This window comes from Scomber japonicus, chromosome 17 (genome assembly GCF_027409825.1).
Source record: "Scomber japonicus isolate fScoJap1 chromosome 17, fScoJap1.pri, whole genome shotgun sequence".
NCBI classification, from domain to species: domain Eukaryota; kingdom Metazoa; phylum Chordata; class Actinopteri; order Scombriformes; family Scombridae; genus Scomber; species Scomber japonicus.
In genome coordinates this window covers 22,009,042-22,026,384 of record NC_070594.1, presented here as the reverse complement: position 1 = coordinate 22,026,384, position 17,343 = coordinate 22,009,042, and the positions used below count along the sequence as shown (strand labels likewise).

General features: G+C 38.2%; 1 protein-coding gene across 1 annotated transcript in view; it reads right to left on the bottom strand.

Annotated features, from left to right (window-relative positions):
- Positions 1-1,766: 1,766 nt before the first annotated feature.
- Positions 1,767-17,343, bottom strand: part of LOC128377091 (disks large-associated protein 2-like) — a 43,940-nt gene continuing 28,363 nt past the window's right edge. Inside the window, exons 5-11 of the mRNA XM_053336981.1 lie at positions 8,326-8,684; positions 6,783-6,868; positions 6,219-6,625; positions 5,681-5,772; positions 3,667-3,819; positions 3,539-3,541; positions 1,767-1,982 (exon numbers count right to left, since the gene is read on the bottom strand). Coding sequence (XP_053192956.1) covers positions 1,767-1,982; positions 3,539-3,541; positions 3,667-3,819; positions 5,681-5,772; positions 6,219-6,625; positions 6,783-6,868; positions 8,326-8,684 — 1,316 coding nt within the window. The remainder of the gene's footprint in view (positions 1,983-3,538; positions 3,542-3,666; positions 3,820-5,680; positions 5,773-6,218; positions 6,626-6,782; positions 6,869-8,325; positions 8,685-17,343) is intronic.

Below are 17,343 nucleotides of genomic sequence, written 5' to 3'. Positions count from 1 at the left end.
AGTGTGTGTGTGCGTGCACATAGGACTGGGTAAAGGACAACAGTTTTAGAGTAAAAAGCAGCACCATTTACTATAGTAACTGAATATTGTTAAAGTGTCATTTGCACCTGTCTTTCCTAGACTACATGAGCAGGTTAAAATAACAGAAGTGTTTTCATTATTCGCCACTTGGAACAAAAGGTCAGATGCATTGTGTTATGAGAAATGGTTTCTGTTAGCTAAGAAACACCCCTTAATCAGCAAGACAAATGCACTGTCAAATCAACCCACAATTGGTTTAACTATTAATACTAAATGTATACTGTAGATTGTGATGTTGATCATATGATAGATACTGTAAGTATAATTAATTAAAAGTGTTAGAATCACAATATTTTAATTATGAGAGGCCTGAATGCCTCCAGAAAGAAATGAAAATAAAACAACACAAGGTGCAATTTATATGACCTACTGTATAGAGTAACATGAAATTCTGTAGTAAATTTTCCATTTCTGTCCTTGCAATTCAACTGCAACATTATCACATGAGCTTCATAAACTACATTTCCCTTGGAAATACAAACATGAATATCATAAGGTGCAAAATGCATTGTTTGATACAGTCACCTCTTCCAGGCTGCGCAAAACTGACTTTTGTTCATAATTCATATTTGTTCTGCAATGGAAATGTATCCAACAGCAGATAACATACATATCTTAAAAGTGTGTAATCCTAAGAGGGATGGTAGTACGTGAATGAAAATGAATAAATGTTGAAATGATGGTTTGGGGATTTTTTATGTTATTTTCTGATCTTGATCAGCAACACTGGTCAGCAGCTGCAGCATGCCTGGTTAAAGATGGACAGATGATGTACTGTAGGTAAAAAGATAGTATGGAGTCCAGTTGTGCAGCACCTCAGACATGCTGTCGAACATTTCTCACTATACTTATATTCTGACTTTTCTCAGAGGCTTTCCCAACTTGCTAAAATACTTTTCTGTGGGGAAAACCAATCCGTGCTGCCACTTTGCCTTCACACAGGATGTTTTAGCTCAGGACCATTGTTGCTGGTGAGAGATGTTTTAGAAAAGTTGCACTTTGTGTTTCCCTTTGAATGTGGCAAGTATAGCATTACTTTTACTCACAGTGGGGCAATGACAACAATGGAGACAACTGGAGTTTTAACAGTAATGACAACAATGAAAAAAACCCTGCTAACTTGACTTAATTTTGGCCAAATTAATCCCAAGTGAAATGTGTATTTTGGGGAATAGCAGCTCATTCTCATGGTGTAGAACCTGTGGCAAAAAGTCCCTTGTGGGCTTAAAGCTACACTAGGCAACTTCACACTTTTTGACCTTAAACACCCACAAATTATGCCAGAGAAAAGAGGCAGAAGGTCTAACGCTGGTGTGTCCAGTTTTTGCTGTTTTTTGGAGACAGTTTGGGCTTCACTCTAAATTTTTGATTTAACACTTCTTGTGGGTAAAGAAGTGACCACCCCTGACTCAAGAATTAAAGTTGGTGAATGCAGAGCTTCTCACTCAGGGAAGACTTCCCTATGGCAGTGCCACACTGTCATTTGGGCTCATATGAAGGATGCACTCTCAACTGAAACCCGGCCTAGTGTAGCTTCAGTAGGGACAACCCAGAGAATGGCAACAGATGACAAAGTGGGACAAGTAGGGACAAAATGATGACGGCAGAAGGAGGCCTGGATGTGACGCCACGAGCTGGTGTTGGGTGGAGGTGGACAAGAGGAGCTGAGGATAAATCCATGGACCTCAAAGCCGTGTCTGGGCTTCTGGGATGTAGATCTCAATGCTGTCTGCCCTCTCTGTGGCTGAGTTCTGTCTGAAAGAAGCTGCTCGTTTGGCAGCCATGAGGCGTCTGCGGGCTTCCTGTCGCTGGCGGTCCTGAAGGTCCAGAGAGCGCTCCCGTGTCATGCCACCACGCCCTTTGGGCGGCCTCTTTGGCAGAGGTGGCGGCCACTTCCGCTCCTAAGGACACATAAGACATGATAAAAGAAGGTGTAAATGCAAGACTTAATATTAAAGTAACATGTCCCACAAAACAAGTCGATTCACAGCAGAAAACTACTAATGGTGTGTCTCAAAATGTGCGTTAGTGTAGATTAGTCAGATAATAAAAAGGCTTCTATCAGAACAGAATATATTGTAAATTCACTGGTAAATCTAGTCAGTAATCTTCAATTACTGCTTTCTCGCTGGATGTGAATTGTCTGCAGGATCACACACTGATATTGACAAAAGCAATATGTTTTCTTTATGGCAATTAATTTTATATTGATTTGGAGGTTTTATATTACCAAATTATGGAGTGGTGACATTTCATGAGGACTGTGATAAGTGATGAATGAGTGCAGATTAATTCAATGTTCAATGGAGTTTCATTCACTATAGAGTGTATGGCTTCATCTAAAATTATCTGTAAGCCTCTAATCTATGTATCATGCACAGACTAAGGACAGTTTGCCTGAACTCTAGTATTAAAGCTTGTTGAGACGCAGATCACCTGAAAATAGAAAAAGGCTGAAATCTAAAAATCTGAACATACTGATATGAAATATATTTTTTAAACAAAGTAAGCTTTTCTGCTGGTGTTGGTATGAAAGCGAGCCTGCCTTGAAGGAGAGAAGCCAAATACCAAACATCTGTGTCATTGTTCAGGCACGGCTTCATGGAGCTTGCAATGTGCCTGCTGGAGGTATAAAAAAAAAAACAACCCAAACTCTCTCACAACTACAACTGTAGCATGAAGATAATTATATGAGTGCCCTAAAGGATCTTGTCTATCTCTAAAAACACATTACCGTCTAAATGTGCTTTTTACAACTGCGGCTCGTTCATCCAGAAGTACCATTCGTAGAAATGTGCTTTCATTTAAACTGCATGATATATACAATATAACTGGATAGTTTAAGATTCTAAATGTTATGTATAGGCTTTATCTTCTGATTATTTATGTATTGCCATCTGCTAATAATCTAATCATTTTTTTCATTTTCATTTTGCACTGTAATTTAGTTCAAAATCTGCTATTAAAATAAAAACTTACTAGACTTCCATATGCAATGTATATCTGCCCATTTCTCCATCCGAACTCTATGAACTCATATCCACAGCCAAGTGGGACAGTTACAACTATGTACTTGAATTCAGTCAATAAATACATTTCTTTTATTTGTTTGTTTTTAGGTTACAAATAATTTCAGCAGATGTAGCACCACTAGTACTTGTTCTTATGTCAATATTGCAGAAATCTGAAAATGATGCTATCTGTATGAATGTTCATTTGTAGAACTGGTTTGACATCACCATATGCTGGTGGCTCTACTTTGTCTTACATTTCCTCAGATATAAGAGGCAGCTATTATCATAATGTGGATCAGACAGACAGGATAAGTTATTCTGGACACACATCCAATGATGTGAATGGGAAAACAAGCATTTTAGAGGATGTTACTAGCTGCCTAAGCTGAGCTGATATTGCCTCCTTATTTTGTCCCTGCAGTGTTATGATAAGAATGAGCAACCTCCTGCTGGTCACAAGCCTAAAAAAAGGAAGGCGGATGCTGTTTCCTCCAAAGCTGAACAAGTTCATCTGGAGACCATTAAGACTAATTATTATGAGTGTGTGAAACCCTAGGAAGACAGTTTTTACCTTCTTCTCTGGGCTCTCCACCAGCTGCCACTGGTTGCTCTTGATCTGCTGCAGCTCATCAAACTTGGCAGTGACGTCATCGATGGAAAGCTGCAAGAGGTCCCAGAATCCAGCCAGGTCCTGAGATGTGGGTCTGGGCATGGCACTGGGGTCCTGCAGAGGCGGTGGGTGAGTAGGTGAAGAGAAGGAGGGTTTTTTTATGATGATTTCGCATTTTTGTCATGTGCAGGATTACTAAACATTCAGACCCTATTAGTAAAGAATTGGTACTAGTTCATTTGTTTAAGTGTATATATAAAATATATAAAATTTGACTACAACTACCAAACAAGTTAATTAATTAAAACTTCACCTGATTTTCAGGAAATATTGCTGCTAGTGTGCTTAGTCAACATCTTCACTTCATCCCTGCAACCACTGGGTGGCAGTGCAGAACCAACATTGCTTTATAGCTTCACCTCACATAACAAAGTTTTCTGGGTCCATCCTTCAACTGCCTTAAATGACCTTTTGTTAAATAACAGCAGAGTTGGTAGACTGTGTGCTGGATCTACTCTTTAATACAAAACACATTTTTAGGGCTGCCACTTTTCATTATCTATTAATCTTTTTCTTTTTTTAAAATCTCAATTCATCGATTAGTTGTTTGGTCCAGAAAATGTCAGAAAATTTAAAGATGTTGATCACTGTTGCCCAAATCCCAATGTCACATCCTCAAATGTCTTGTGTTGTCCCAACCAGCAGTCCACAACCCAAACATTTTGAGTGTACTGTCATAAAGGACAACCCCCCCCCCCCAGAAAATATTCACATTTGACAGGCAGAAATCTAAGAATTTGGTCATTTTCTTCTTAAAAATTACTCAAAATGATTAATCTATTATAAAAATAGTTGGAGATTCATTTTATAGATGGCAACTAATTAATTAATTCACAAATCGTTGTATGACAGGCACATAAAGGAGACATCTTCACCAGATCACATATACAGAAAACTTTTTATGCTTTAATTTAATTCTGATTCAGTTTTTCCACATTATCACTATTCACAACACTATGATGTGGTGTAAAGTGATAAGCACAGTTCACCACGGTCAAGTAAACACATAATGAGTGTAAAGTTAGATCATGAAATGGTCAATCAAATCAAAGGATAAAGCACCTTCAGAGCTATTTATAGACATCATGCAGTTCCTCTTATGTCCAGCAGAGAAACACAGTCATTCTCTCCATACACGTCTGAAAGCTCGGGGCAATCTCAGGCTTGTCGCTACCGATGTTAGACTTAATTCATCATCCTATTATCTATGTGGAGAGAGGGAGAGCGTGTGCCCCGAAACCATCCAAAAAAGAGCAGCAGCATGACGAGTTAAGATATACACACGAAGGCACACAAAAAACAACGCGAGGCAGTGGGAGAGCAGGCAGGCACATTTCTACCACCTCCATAAGGTTTTGCATTTCATTTTAAAAAATTGCTTAGAAAGGTGTGATTAAGTGCCTGCCTGTCTCTTTCACCGTCTCTCTCTACTGTATCTCCACAAACATTCCCACTTATGACACTACCTTTTTCTAATATATGCTGACTCTGTGGGTACTTAGCATTAGAAAAGCTATAAATTTGCAGTCAACGTGACATGAGGGCTAAACAGTGAGACAGTGTGGCAGTCCATTATTCAAACTCTGAGATCCCATTCAAACTGCTGCCTCTGTGCATTAATGGATAACCTCAACACAGGTGCTGCTTCCTATTGGAATTCCCCTTTCGTTTACCACGGGGGTCAATAGCAGCGGAGGGACTGCTTCACTATCGATCTCTGTGGTCTATTTCTGGAAGGCGAACAAGTGCAGCGTCAGGCCGAGCATCTTCTCAAAGCTCGGAGAGAAAGAGAAGGCCATCAACAAGTTTGACCCCAATCCATTGTACACTTCTACATAAGACATTAACATCATGTAGGCCGCTGCAGTGTTTTATTCACCACCTACGACATGCTGGTTCGTTACTGATCACTCACCAGATTCTGCTGACAAAGCCAGTAAAACTGCTGAAACTTTTGAGACATTAGGAGCTGAGCACTTCCCACTGCACTCCGGATTTTTCCTAGGACTGCCAGACATAGAGAGAGAGAGAGAATGAGAGAGAGAGACACAGACAGGTTCAGGTTTTATCACTGACGGTTTGGCAGAGGCCAACATTCAGTCTTTTACAAGGATCCAATCTGCTCTAAAATGTCTAAAACGATCCAGTGTTTTCATAGTCAACATGACAGCTAATACTGTAAATGTTCACTTAGGCTCTGTGTGAGGGTAAAATACTTATTCTGCTTGCTCTGATTTCCAAGATTTCTATCTAAATTTTCTTTGTATACATTCTTAAACAAGAGTGGATTTAATACCAAGTCTCCTTTACAATGAACAATTGTAAAGGCTTAATTCTAGTAATATGAATATGTGGTTATTGTATACTGTCATACCACATATCCTTAAATCATTGGCATTAGACAACAAAAGAAGCACCTGCTTTGACAACACTGTTTCTGTCAGGACACTCACTCTCCTCCGACAGGTCATGCTCCTCCGCCTCTCTCTCCATCTCTTTGCACCATCCCTCCAGCCGCTTTGTTTCATTGTGAAGGAGCTGCATAAACCAGCTGCCGTCCCTGCGAAGGGGGGACACTCGGCCTGTCTCAGTGCTCTCCAGGCTGGGTTCAACCAGCCAGCTTTCAGGCTGTGGGCTGGAGGGCCCACTGGACGGCCGGTAGTCTTCCCTGTAACTGAACAGGCCCTGTGTGCGCACCGTACGGATGGCCCCATACTGCGTGGGCGTGCTGGGTTCAGAGTGCCGACCGAAACCGCCACCGAACTGCAGGCCCTTGTCTTCCATGGAGGGAAAGCCCTCCAACTCCATGTCTGCTTGTACTGCAGTGGTCACACTGTTGGAGCGCTTGAACCTCCCATGCCTAAAAATGTGTAAATGACAATAACAATGCTGATGTACCAACCTGAGAACAATTCTACGCTTGAATAAGACTGAAAAAGGAAAAACATACATAAGAATAAAGGAAAAACTCATTTGAAAAAATGGGCTATGGACACTGCTTTCTCTGTACCACATACCGTTTTCGATCCTCCACCTGGATACCTATAGAATGGAACTGAGGAAGGCCTTTACTTTCAGTCTCAGAGTCTGTCACAGTTTCCACCTGATGAATACAGACAGCAGAACTCACCATTCACAACTGAAATGTACAAAATTACAGAAATTTCTCACTTATCAAACAAGGTTCAGGTTTCCATTTTTGTTTTTCTTCTAGCAACATGATGGATGTGCTAGTTTTGGTTCAAGAGAACATAACATAAAAGCACTAGTTAAATGTTTCCAAAATCATAAAACAACTTGTTTTACATGCATACAGTATGTTTGTGTTAACGTTTCTCAAACCTACAGGCATCTAAACAAAGACCAGAGCCTAACAAGCAGAGAAAGATATGTCAGTCCCAACCCCTCCTTCAAAAAAACCAGACCAATATAGAGCCTGCCTGGTGCCTAAAATTGTAAGAGAAGACAAGACTGGTCTGCAGTTTAACTGATTGTCTAAGCCAGTATCATCAAAACATGTAGTTGGATGGATCTAGTCAATGACAAGAATAAGATTCAAACCTTACAGATTTTGAAACAAGGGGGGCACTACATCTCATTTGAGACTTCTACAAAGTTTGGTGATCTTCTTCAGCTTGGTAGAATTCAGGTTTACTGCTGACACAGTGTGAACCGTAAACGATTTGGCTCAATTATCCAAAGGATTACTTTCTGTGGGCAACATTCAGGAGTAACATGGTCCACACAGGCTGCCCAAGGTTGGCGTTAGCACACAAAACTTAACACCTCCTTATCTTAAAGCAGCTCTTTATTACAGGCAGTAATGTGATGGGGACCTCACTATCAACTACCTCAGGTGAAGAGAAAACGTGAGCGGCAAAGCTTCCAGATCATCAACTCCATCAATGAAAGAAGGAGCGATCCTAAATTACTCTTTACCACTGCTGCCGTAGGCAGGGATTCAGATTGGAACATGTCTTTTTGAATAAGTCTTGACCAGGTAATCGTACATTGTGACATGCAGAAAAGGTCAACAAGACTCCACAACCTTGTAGAGTACTTCAAACAGATTGGTACTGTACATGTGGGAATATGTAACACACACGACAAAAAAAGAAAAGACGCCAAGATTGATTCATTTGCACATTTGTGGTTGTATTGCCAGTTCGTTTTTTAATTCTGTATGCCTGAAGATGTGGAAATAAGTAGGGAACATAGTCCTCTTGTCTTGTAATAATCAAAAACAATTGAAACAATTGGCTGCATTAAACATTTTCCCTGTAGTGCCCTCCTTCTTTGATAATAAAAAAAGTAGATTACATAGTAGAAGTACATTTGGCTGATTAACAGATTAAATTTTTTCTTCTGAAAACCTGTTTTACTGTGACTCAACAGCTCTCATACATAGTAACAATCTGATTATCAAAATGTGAAAAGGTGGAATTATCCTTTCAGCCAGCACTAGATGGAAGAAGACAGACGAGATTGCTGCAATTAGTGTGAGAGTGTGGTGACTAAAAAGAGAGCACTTGTGAGTGACATTCTCAGTAATGTTTTTACCTGTATTCCAATAGAGGAACGTGGGGTTTTGAGGTACTCCTCGGCTTTGGACACCAGCACTGCTTTGTCGCATGTCTGGACAGAGGTGTGGCTGCCCAAAGACGCATGCCTCTTGCCTGCTGCTGATTCCATGGCCATGGTGACTGCCTTGGTGCTGTCCAGGCTGTCTGTGGAGCTGTAGATGGGACGGCCGAGGCTATCCGTGGTCCACAGACCGCCCCGTGGATGCCTGCCCTCCTGGTAGGCATCTTGGGTGGACTCTGTACTGCTCTGGGCTGTCACAGAGATAAGAGGCTTGGTGGTGGTGCGCGGGGGCACAGGAGGTGGAGTCTTCTTGTAACTGGGAGGATATGATACCGCTGGATAGCACAAGCAGGATGAGAGGACGAGGACAAGGCAAGACAAGGGTAGAGGATAAATCAAAAACATGAGAATGAAAAATGTGGCCAGAAGCTGCAGTCGACCAGTATCACACAGTGTGTGATAGAAGAGTGTTATAGCATGATGGAGGATTAGGCACCAGGGTACTTAAGCACTTAAAGCAAAGGAAATGTCAGTAAGGTGAAAAGCAACAGCAGCTTTGTAATATGTCTCTGATTATTGGGGAAGTGCAGTGAAGGATTATGGGAAAGATTGCACATTCAAGTGCAAATGTAAATCTGATGGTGATTGATCCAGATGGACCTCACAGCAGAGTTTTAAATATATACCAACTTCACTGGATAACACGTAGTGAACATGTCAATGTTCAGCATACGGATTTAAAATAATTTTCATTCATTCTTATAGTTTACATAATGTCATTCTATTGAATTTATGGGTAAATAAGGCATAAAAAACAGTTGCATATTTTACATAGCATGTCTGTTATTTAGTGCACTAAGAATGAGTTGAACTGGCTACATCTTGTCTGTTTTTCTAAGCATGAAATTATCAATACCTCCTAAATTGTGGGAGTAACTACAAGCAGAGCTCATATTTCAAAACTTGCAATTAATGTTCGTGAAAGCCAGTGAGTGCAGACACCATAGATCAATTTGCTGACATTACTTTGACAAATGTGAAACTTATTTTTGAAAAAACCTGCCTGAATGAATGATACTGCTTTTTAAAGACGCTATTAGTGTCTCATAAACCAACTGCTACTTGTCAGTTTAAACCAGTTAAAGGACTCTAGTCTGTATGAATGACAATAATGAGTAATTAAAATATATGTTATAAGATACTGCAGCACAGTTTGCTACACTCATTTAATAATTTGTTCAAATCTGGCAAACAAAATAAGTTTATGTTCCTTCCTATGTTAAGCATAATGTTCAACATAAGAATGAATATGCATGAGTTTATCTGAAATGATAACTTTAGGTTTTCTGGATTTAATAAAAGATTTTATCTGAAGCATAAAGAAAATCAGCATGAATCACAGAGAAGAATGAATCATAGCCCACAAGTATGAGCTGTGTTAAGACAGCAACATAATGGCCATTATGAGCACTCAGTCATTCACCTCTACAGTGCTTATGACAATTCATCCAGTCAGCCACTCGATGCCTCCCATTCTGTCACCCATTCATCCATTAATTTGTATAAAGTCAGACTACTGAATAATACTGAAAGATGGTTGTGAATGCACACTCATACACACATATTAATGTGAACAGGTGCAGAAAGAGCACCATACACAGACACACACAGTCGTGATTCCATCACTTCAGAGGACATTTCATTGACTTACATTCATTTCCTGGAGACTTATCCTAACCTTAACCATAACTGCCTAACCCTAACCTTCATATAACACTAAACTAACCTTACATTTAAACCAAGTCCTCAACCCCCAAATTAATGATTTACGCTACACACACACAAACACACACACACACACACACACACACACACACACACACACACACACATACACACACACCACTTTGGATTAATTAAGTTAAATGAGAAACAAGAAACCACAGGCAACTCAGTTAAGCTAAATCCAGTCACAGACTTGACTTCTTTCCAACTTGAAGGGGCTGCAGCTCTGCAAGACACAGTAGGTGGATACCAAAATAAAAAAGGCACAGTGACTCAAGCAGTACGCAACTCCACACATCCTACTTTTTGTACATAGTTTACTCATTTGACTTGTGTTACAGATTCGTCTGTACATGAAAATGCTGAAATTATGAATCTATTTTAATATCACACAGTTAAGATGTCTTTTTAAAAACCTGTTCTGCTATCGGTTTTTTACCAATAATCTGACAACTAACAAATCGATTCTAAAACTGATGACTTGTGGTAAATTAAATTATATTAGACAATAGATTAAACTGTAAATGCCTCATAATCATTTTCATATTTGTATCAATTAAACATCAACTTACTTTCCTCCCTTTTTTCCCCTCTGTAAATTGACATTCAAATTAAAGACCTCATCCTTTCTTGTGCAACATTCACATTTTACAGTATTTCCATTGCAATATTTTCTATAAAGTATGACAGAGTTGCTTGAACTGGCTGCCCAAATGAAAGTATGAATTGTTCCTTAGTGTAATTAAAAAATCTATCATTGTCTTTACTTTGGAGTCAAGGTGGACCAACTAGATTGTCTACATTTTGGTAATGCAGGAATGAATAGCCAGAACAGTGAATAAGTCCAGTTTGAGTTATTGGGCCTTCTAATCAAAAGGGTTTCCTTACTTAAATGTGCATGAATGTTTTCAGTATTGTGTGTTTATAACATGTCAAGAGATGCAATCATTTGAAAACTACACTTGGCCTGATGATGGCACTTCAGATATATCAGTAACTAATAAGCATCACATAATCCCCATTCAGTCATACAGTATACTTGATGCTTACCTGAATTAACTCGTAGAAACACATTTGTTGCCTTACACGCCTACATTATGTTTTGGGAATAATTAGCCAATTATTTGTTCAGGTTAATGTTGTTTAGAGAAGACATTTAATTTGCTGGCTTCTCCTGGGCTGTTGTATCACCACATAATAGGTTTCTGGGAGAACTCAGCCCCACTCAGTATGAAAAAAAGAAGAAAATCACTACAGTATGTAGTGCAATAACATTGAGTGGACAGCAGATGTCCTCCTATAGACTGTATATCATGCAATTAAACATTTATCTTCAGTAGAAAATACTAAATTTAGTTAAAGGATAAGTTTTGACTAAACTTGTTTGTCTTTCTTGTACAGTTATTTAATTGTAATGTATGTTACTTATGTTAATAAGATTTCTACAATAATATCCTTATTATCTAATTTTTCACTAAACAACATTTGACAGAAACACTTACTTTAATTGCAGATTAATCCTTTACATACAAAACATATGATTAGATAAGTAAATATATCGCAGTGTTATGGATTAAACTATCTAACAATACATACTGTTACTAATCTCAAACTGAAATTTGCAGTCATCAAGTACAATATGACAAAGATGTGACTGTGTTGAATAAGAGAACCTCTGCAAACGTCTTCTACACGTGTCATTCACATGTATGGACAGAGGAGTGTTTTGAGCTTCCAATATGAATTTAATTGAAAAGAGTATAAGGTGTAGATTAAGAATGGATTTTTAAAATTGAGTCAGTGACACCTAACATTTGTCCAATCAACACCTGCTTTCAGATATAATGCTTAAAAGAAATATCCCCTCCAAAAACAATATTCAATCAAAATCAGTATTTGAACAGCACCATGTCTGGGCCCATTCAAATCATCATACTATATTTTAGAACAATTACTGCCCTGAAGGTGGTGTGACTCATTAACAACAAGCAAAAAACAATTCAAACCTTCAAAATGGTAAATAGTATGTCTTCGTCAGGATGAAAGTTCAGCATCCTCTTTTAAGACTCAACATTTTGCATACAAACAAATCCCACAGGGAATTCAGATACAGAATAGGGAGGAAAATCCAATATTGGCGCTGACAGTAAAGCCAACTTATGCCCGAGTGGGGTCAGAGGCTGTAAGTAAGTAAGTCTAACTTTTTCTCAACTTGAAGAGTTCCTGCTCTCTCCACCTACATGTAAGGCCGATCCACAGTTTAACTGAAATGCTACATAATGCTTAACACACTAGGGGCCCTCAGACACACTCTGTTAACTGAGTGGATATTGAATAGGCAAATGGAGGGAAAGTGTTAGACACAGACAAATAAAGCTTCATAATTACAGCAGGTTTCAGCTGAAAGTTTGGCCTATGTGTTCCAGCATCCTTTGTGTCCTTTGTAGTCAGTTATGCCTGGCTATGTTTGGATTTGATTGTTTGGCTAAGCACTGCTGCACCGTTAAGTAAACAGACCCACACACTGCAGGTGCAGCCAAGACTAAATGGACCTGAATGTCGGCCTATTAAATTGTGCTGCTTCTCTTGCTTAAATGTATTTGTAGTAATACCAGTAAGCAGTGAGGATCCCGGTAGTTCTGCACAACAGGTATTCTTATCACATCATCAGTCTCCTGCAGTTCACAGGCAGAGACATGCTCCAGCATAGAAACACAACATAACCAAATCTGGACTTTGTTCTTATGTAATTGTCTCCTCACCAACTATACAGTCAACCTACTTTAGCACCTTTCATGCTGACAAGTTGAACTAGCCTAACCCAATTTTCTACCATTTTTAAAATCTAGATTTTTACTTTTGAGGACTCACTGGTTCATTATTTAATATCATTGCACACTGATTTTTTAGTTTTGCACTGTTGGTTGGACAAAACAAGAAATTTGAAGATGTCACCTTTGGAAAGGTGTTATATTTTTAACTGATACTTTACACAATTAATCAAATGAATCAATTCAATTAAAAAAAAAATACTCAACAGCAGTGTACATCTAAGCATAGTCTACTTTTGTGTCGATTTTTTTTTAAGTGTGTAAAAACCTATGTAAAAACCTGAAAATGTAGGCTGCACATGAGAGAGTAATGTTAAATATTTTGGGAGCAGTGATTAAGAAGCTTTATATTTAGGAAGATTAATGTTACAGACTGAATTCATCATCACGAACCACAGTTGCTGGATTTAAGCAGTTGAAATATCAAATGGTCCCTATGAACTTCTCAAACTACTTCTGCAGCAGAGTTGACTTGTCCTCTCTCACCTTTGACGTCAGTCTTGGTTAGTCACGTGTCTATTTTAGCCGACACGCCCCTTTATTGGCGCCATTTTGGGTGTAAACAAACAGCAGGAGGAGCTGTTCGGTAAAGTCCTCTAAAAACACCCAAACCCGCCAAACTTGAGAAGCAAAGCAACACGAGAAAATTACTATACCGAGACAAACGTATCAAGGATGCCAGGGACTATCTTTTGGCTAAATTATCTTCTATTAACAAAGTTTATCCATACAAGCTAACAACAAACAACTGGAGTGCAGGTGCAGACACAGTTGCTACCTTCAGCGACATACTTGAAGCCGACAGATATTTCGTCAACGGCCAGGTGAAGGTCAGGAGTCAGGACCTCTTTACGTTTTGACTGCTGCAACACTATCTGCACTAACTGCAAAGGTAAGTCAGCCTTGAAACCACGGTTACTTTGTTCGTTTATTTTAAGTATGAACTTAAAAGAGTCATAGACATTAAGGTTAGGCGATGTAAACATGGACTGTTATATAAGACTGTAGTCCTCCATGCCTCTCCTCTGCTGCACCTGGACAGAAACAATTGGCGCCAACGTATATGACAGCACATACATTAGGTAAATAGCATAAATGAGCAGTCTACTGCATTTTGCTGTGAATTATGGTCGCACTGAGTTTCTCTCCTGTCCTTTGTGTTGCTGTGTGGGTGGGACTGAGACTTCTGAGAGGAGACTGAATGAAATGGGCTGTTCATATAACCATTGGGCGTTGCAGCCATTAAGGTTATATGAGAAAATATATGTCTAAAATCAGTGCATCAGTTTGTCATTGCTCCATTATCAAATCCACTGCTTGCTTATTGATACTCAGACTGAAGGTGGGTCATACACTGTCACAACAAAATCTCAGGACATTGATACAAGTTACTGAAAATCAAAGCTTGGCATTTAACTAAATGTTGGTATTTTGTTCACTTGTTGCTCACAGCCTTTCTGTTATTGTTACAAAGTCTTAAAACAAACTGAGAGCACCCTGGCTGTTAGTTTAGCTAACTGTTGAAAACATATGAGGGTGATGCACTCCTCATGCCTAAACTTAACCAACCTACAAAGTGAATGAGTACTAGCCAACCAGAGGCAAAGTAGTGTAGGTCAGGACTTCACCATCCTAGGAAAAATATTTGGCTTACAGTACCATGGAGTGACAAAAAAAGCAAAGTTTTACCTATCATTATATTTGGTTTTATTTGTGTATAGTGTTTAGAACTTGTGGAGTTTAGGAATTAACAGGAAAATGCTGTTGAGGTAGGACAAGTTTTTGAGGACGCTTATTAGATATATAATATATTAGATAATATATTAGATATATAATATATATATATAATATATATGTGTGTGTGTATATACTGTGGAGTAAGTTGGCCAACATTACGTTATCTGATGCTAGTTACAACTGCACCTTCAGCTCTGCATAAGGATCAAGCTACAACCTCTTCAGATGGGCCTGTCAAGTCTTCAGCAAGTGAGTTTTTAATATCACACCATCAGTTTTCAAATCAGATAATTGTCATAATTAGAAAAGAGGCAAAACAGAAGAACAAATGAAAAGTAGCAACATTAAAAGTAGGGCTGCTACTACTGATTATTTTCACTATAAGTTAATCTGCCAGTTATTTTCTTTATAATTTGATACATCATTTTGTCCTTAAAAAGTCAGAAAATGGTAGGGAAAAAATGGATTACTCAGTGAATTATAATTTTCCAGACCACAGGTGACAAATTGAAATGGTTGTTTTGTATGACCAACAGCCCCAAATATATTCTGTTCATTAAGAAAGAAAAGCAGAATTTGACTTACATTTTAGTAGTTGGTACCAAGGCATGTTTAGCATTTTTGCTTTAAACATTACTGAACTTATTGTTAAATTTCTGTTGATTTACTTGTCAACTTTTTTTTTAGTAATTGTTTCAATTTTTAAAAAAAAGCTTATGATAAAAAGTTGTGCTGTTGTATTCACAGTATTTACCACAAAGAGATGATGCTACATTTCCTTTTGTGTACTTTTCTGTTTTTCTCCTGTTTTTTAAAACAAAAATAGCTGGACCCCTTTAGCTACACCCATGGATGTATGACTGCAACTGAAATATAGTTTGCAACAGTGCTGTTATGGATGAAAGGATAAGAGATGGAGACAGACTGGTACCTGGGGGTGGCTGAGCGCGGTCCACGCTGCAGGAAGTAGGGAGACGAAACTGAATCCCTGCAAGGAGCAAGCAACACCAGTTATAGAGGGCAGATGCAGGTATGGAACAGCATAATGCACACCTACTGTGAATCATACCTACCAAAACTGACTCCAAAGCATCTAAAGCTCATTACAAATATTTATAGGTATGTTTTCTCTTTGTTAAGTCAATCAATCAGGAGGAAGAAAGAAACACAGATATGCTAGATATGCAGTGTTAGAAATGGGTCACAGAAATGTATTTTTCTTAATATTGAATTTACAGAGTTTGTGAGCCAGCTTTAAAGGAACTGCACATTACCAGTAAAAATGTAATATGAATGATTTATATTTGAAGTCATATTTTTACAAACTTCAACAGTGCTACAGGAGTCTTAACCAGGTAAAGAAATCAGGAAAATAAGCTGATTTCTGGGTAACACTCATTATCCAGCATTAGTTGTGTTTCTGTCTCAAAATGTAAACATAGTATGGTACTGACACAAGTTGCAACTTGATGGGCAATGCTCACAGGCAACTATTCCCTCAAAAGTTTTCTTAACCTTGTTTGCATTTCAATCGTATTTCTGCAGACTTTTATATTTGTTTCCTTATACTAATGGTATCACAGTGAAAACAAGGGAGTGGCAAAAAAAAATACCTAAAATGGAATATTACCAAATGAATGCCAAAGTTGCTGAGAATTTTGCCCATCCGCATTAACTGAATACTTTGCCCATGTATCATGATCTAAAGATCAATCCATACTTATCAGGCTGGGCTGAATTGGTAAGTCAGTAATGCACCAATAAAGACAACATGAGATAACATGCATCATCTGAATCTGAGAACACACAGCTACACTTTATCATAATGTATACAGGTATAAGACAAAGAGCAGAAATCATCAAAACATTAGTATGAAAGTCAAGTAAAATTTGGAAATGCTGGATTTACTGAAATTGATCTATTTAATTCCAATAAATCATCTGATTCATATTCAAAATAGAAGGATAATTTACTTTTACCTTCAGTGAAAAATATAAAAAGAAAATTTCAGTGTTGAGATATTTAATTTGGTTTTTCAGCAGCACAATGGTATCTCCTGACAGCATATTGTAATATTCTGAGTAGAAAGCCAACAAAAAAAGTCACGTACAGACAAAAACTGAGAAGAATAGACAGAGACAGTCATTATAACAGACTACTGAATTAGCCACTCCATATGTGGAAGAAAATGCCACAAACATGAATTTGAATTGGAACATGTAAGTCTCTGTCAAGTGGCTCTTTTTTCATTGTTGTTGTTATTGTTGTTGGTTTTTTTTATAGAGCTAACAGAAAATAGGTTTAGACAGTAGGAACACAGACAATTAGACGAAACGGGCAGAGAGACCCAGACAAAGAACATGTTTTTAAACTGGAAAACAACACATTCTATTTTTTTTGCTTTTCTGGACTACAACAATTTAATATGTTGAAAATAGTCACATGCTGTATTACGTATTCCCAATTTTTAAATCAAATACGTATGGTTATGACAATGCCACTGAAAGTCAGTTTACTGCCTTTAAATCTCTTTATATTTGTTTGTATGAGATTAAGTCACACTTTATATAAAGTGCAAGTACAGTCCTTGACTTATAATATACAGTAATTATAATAAGGCATAATTACAGGAAAATGTGT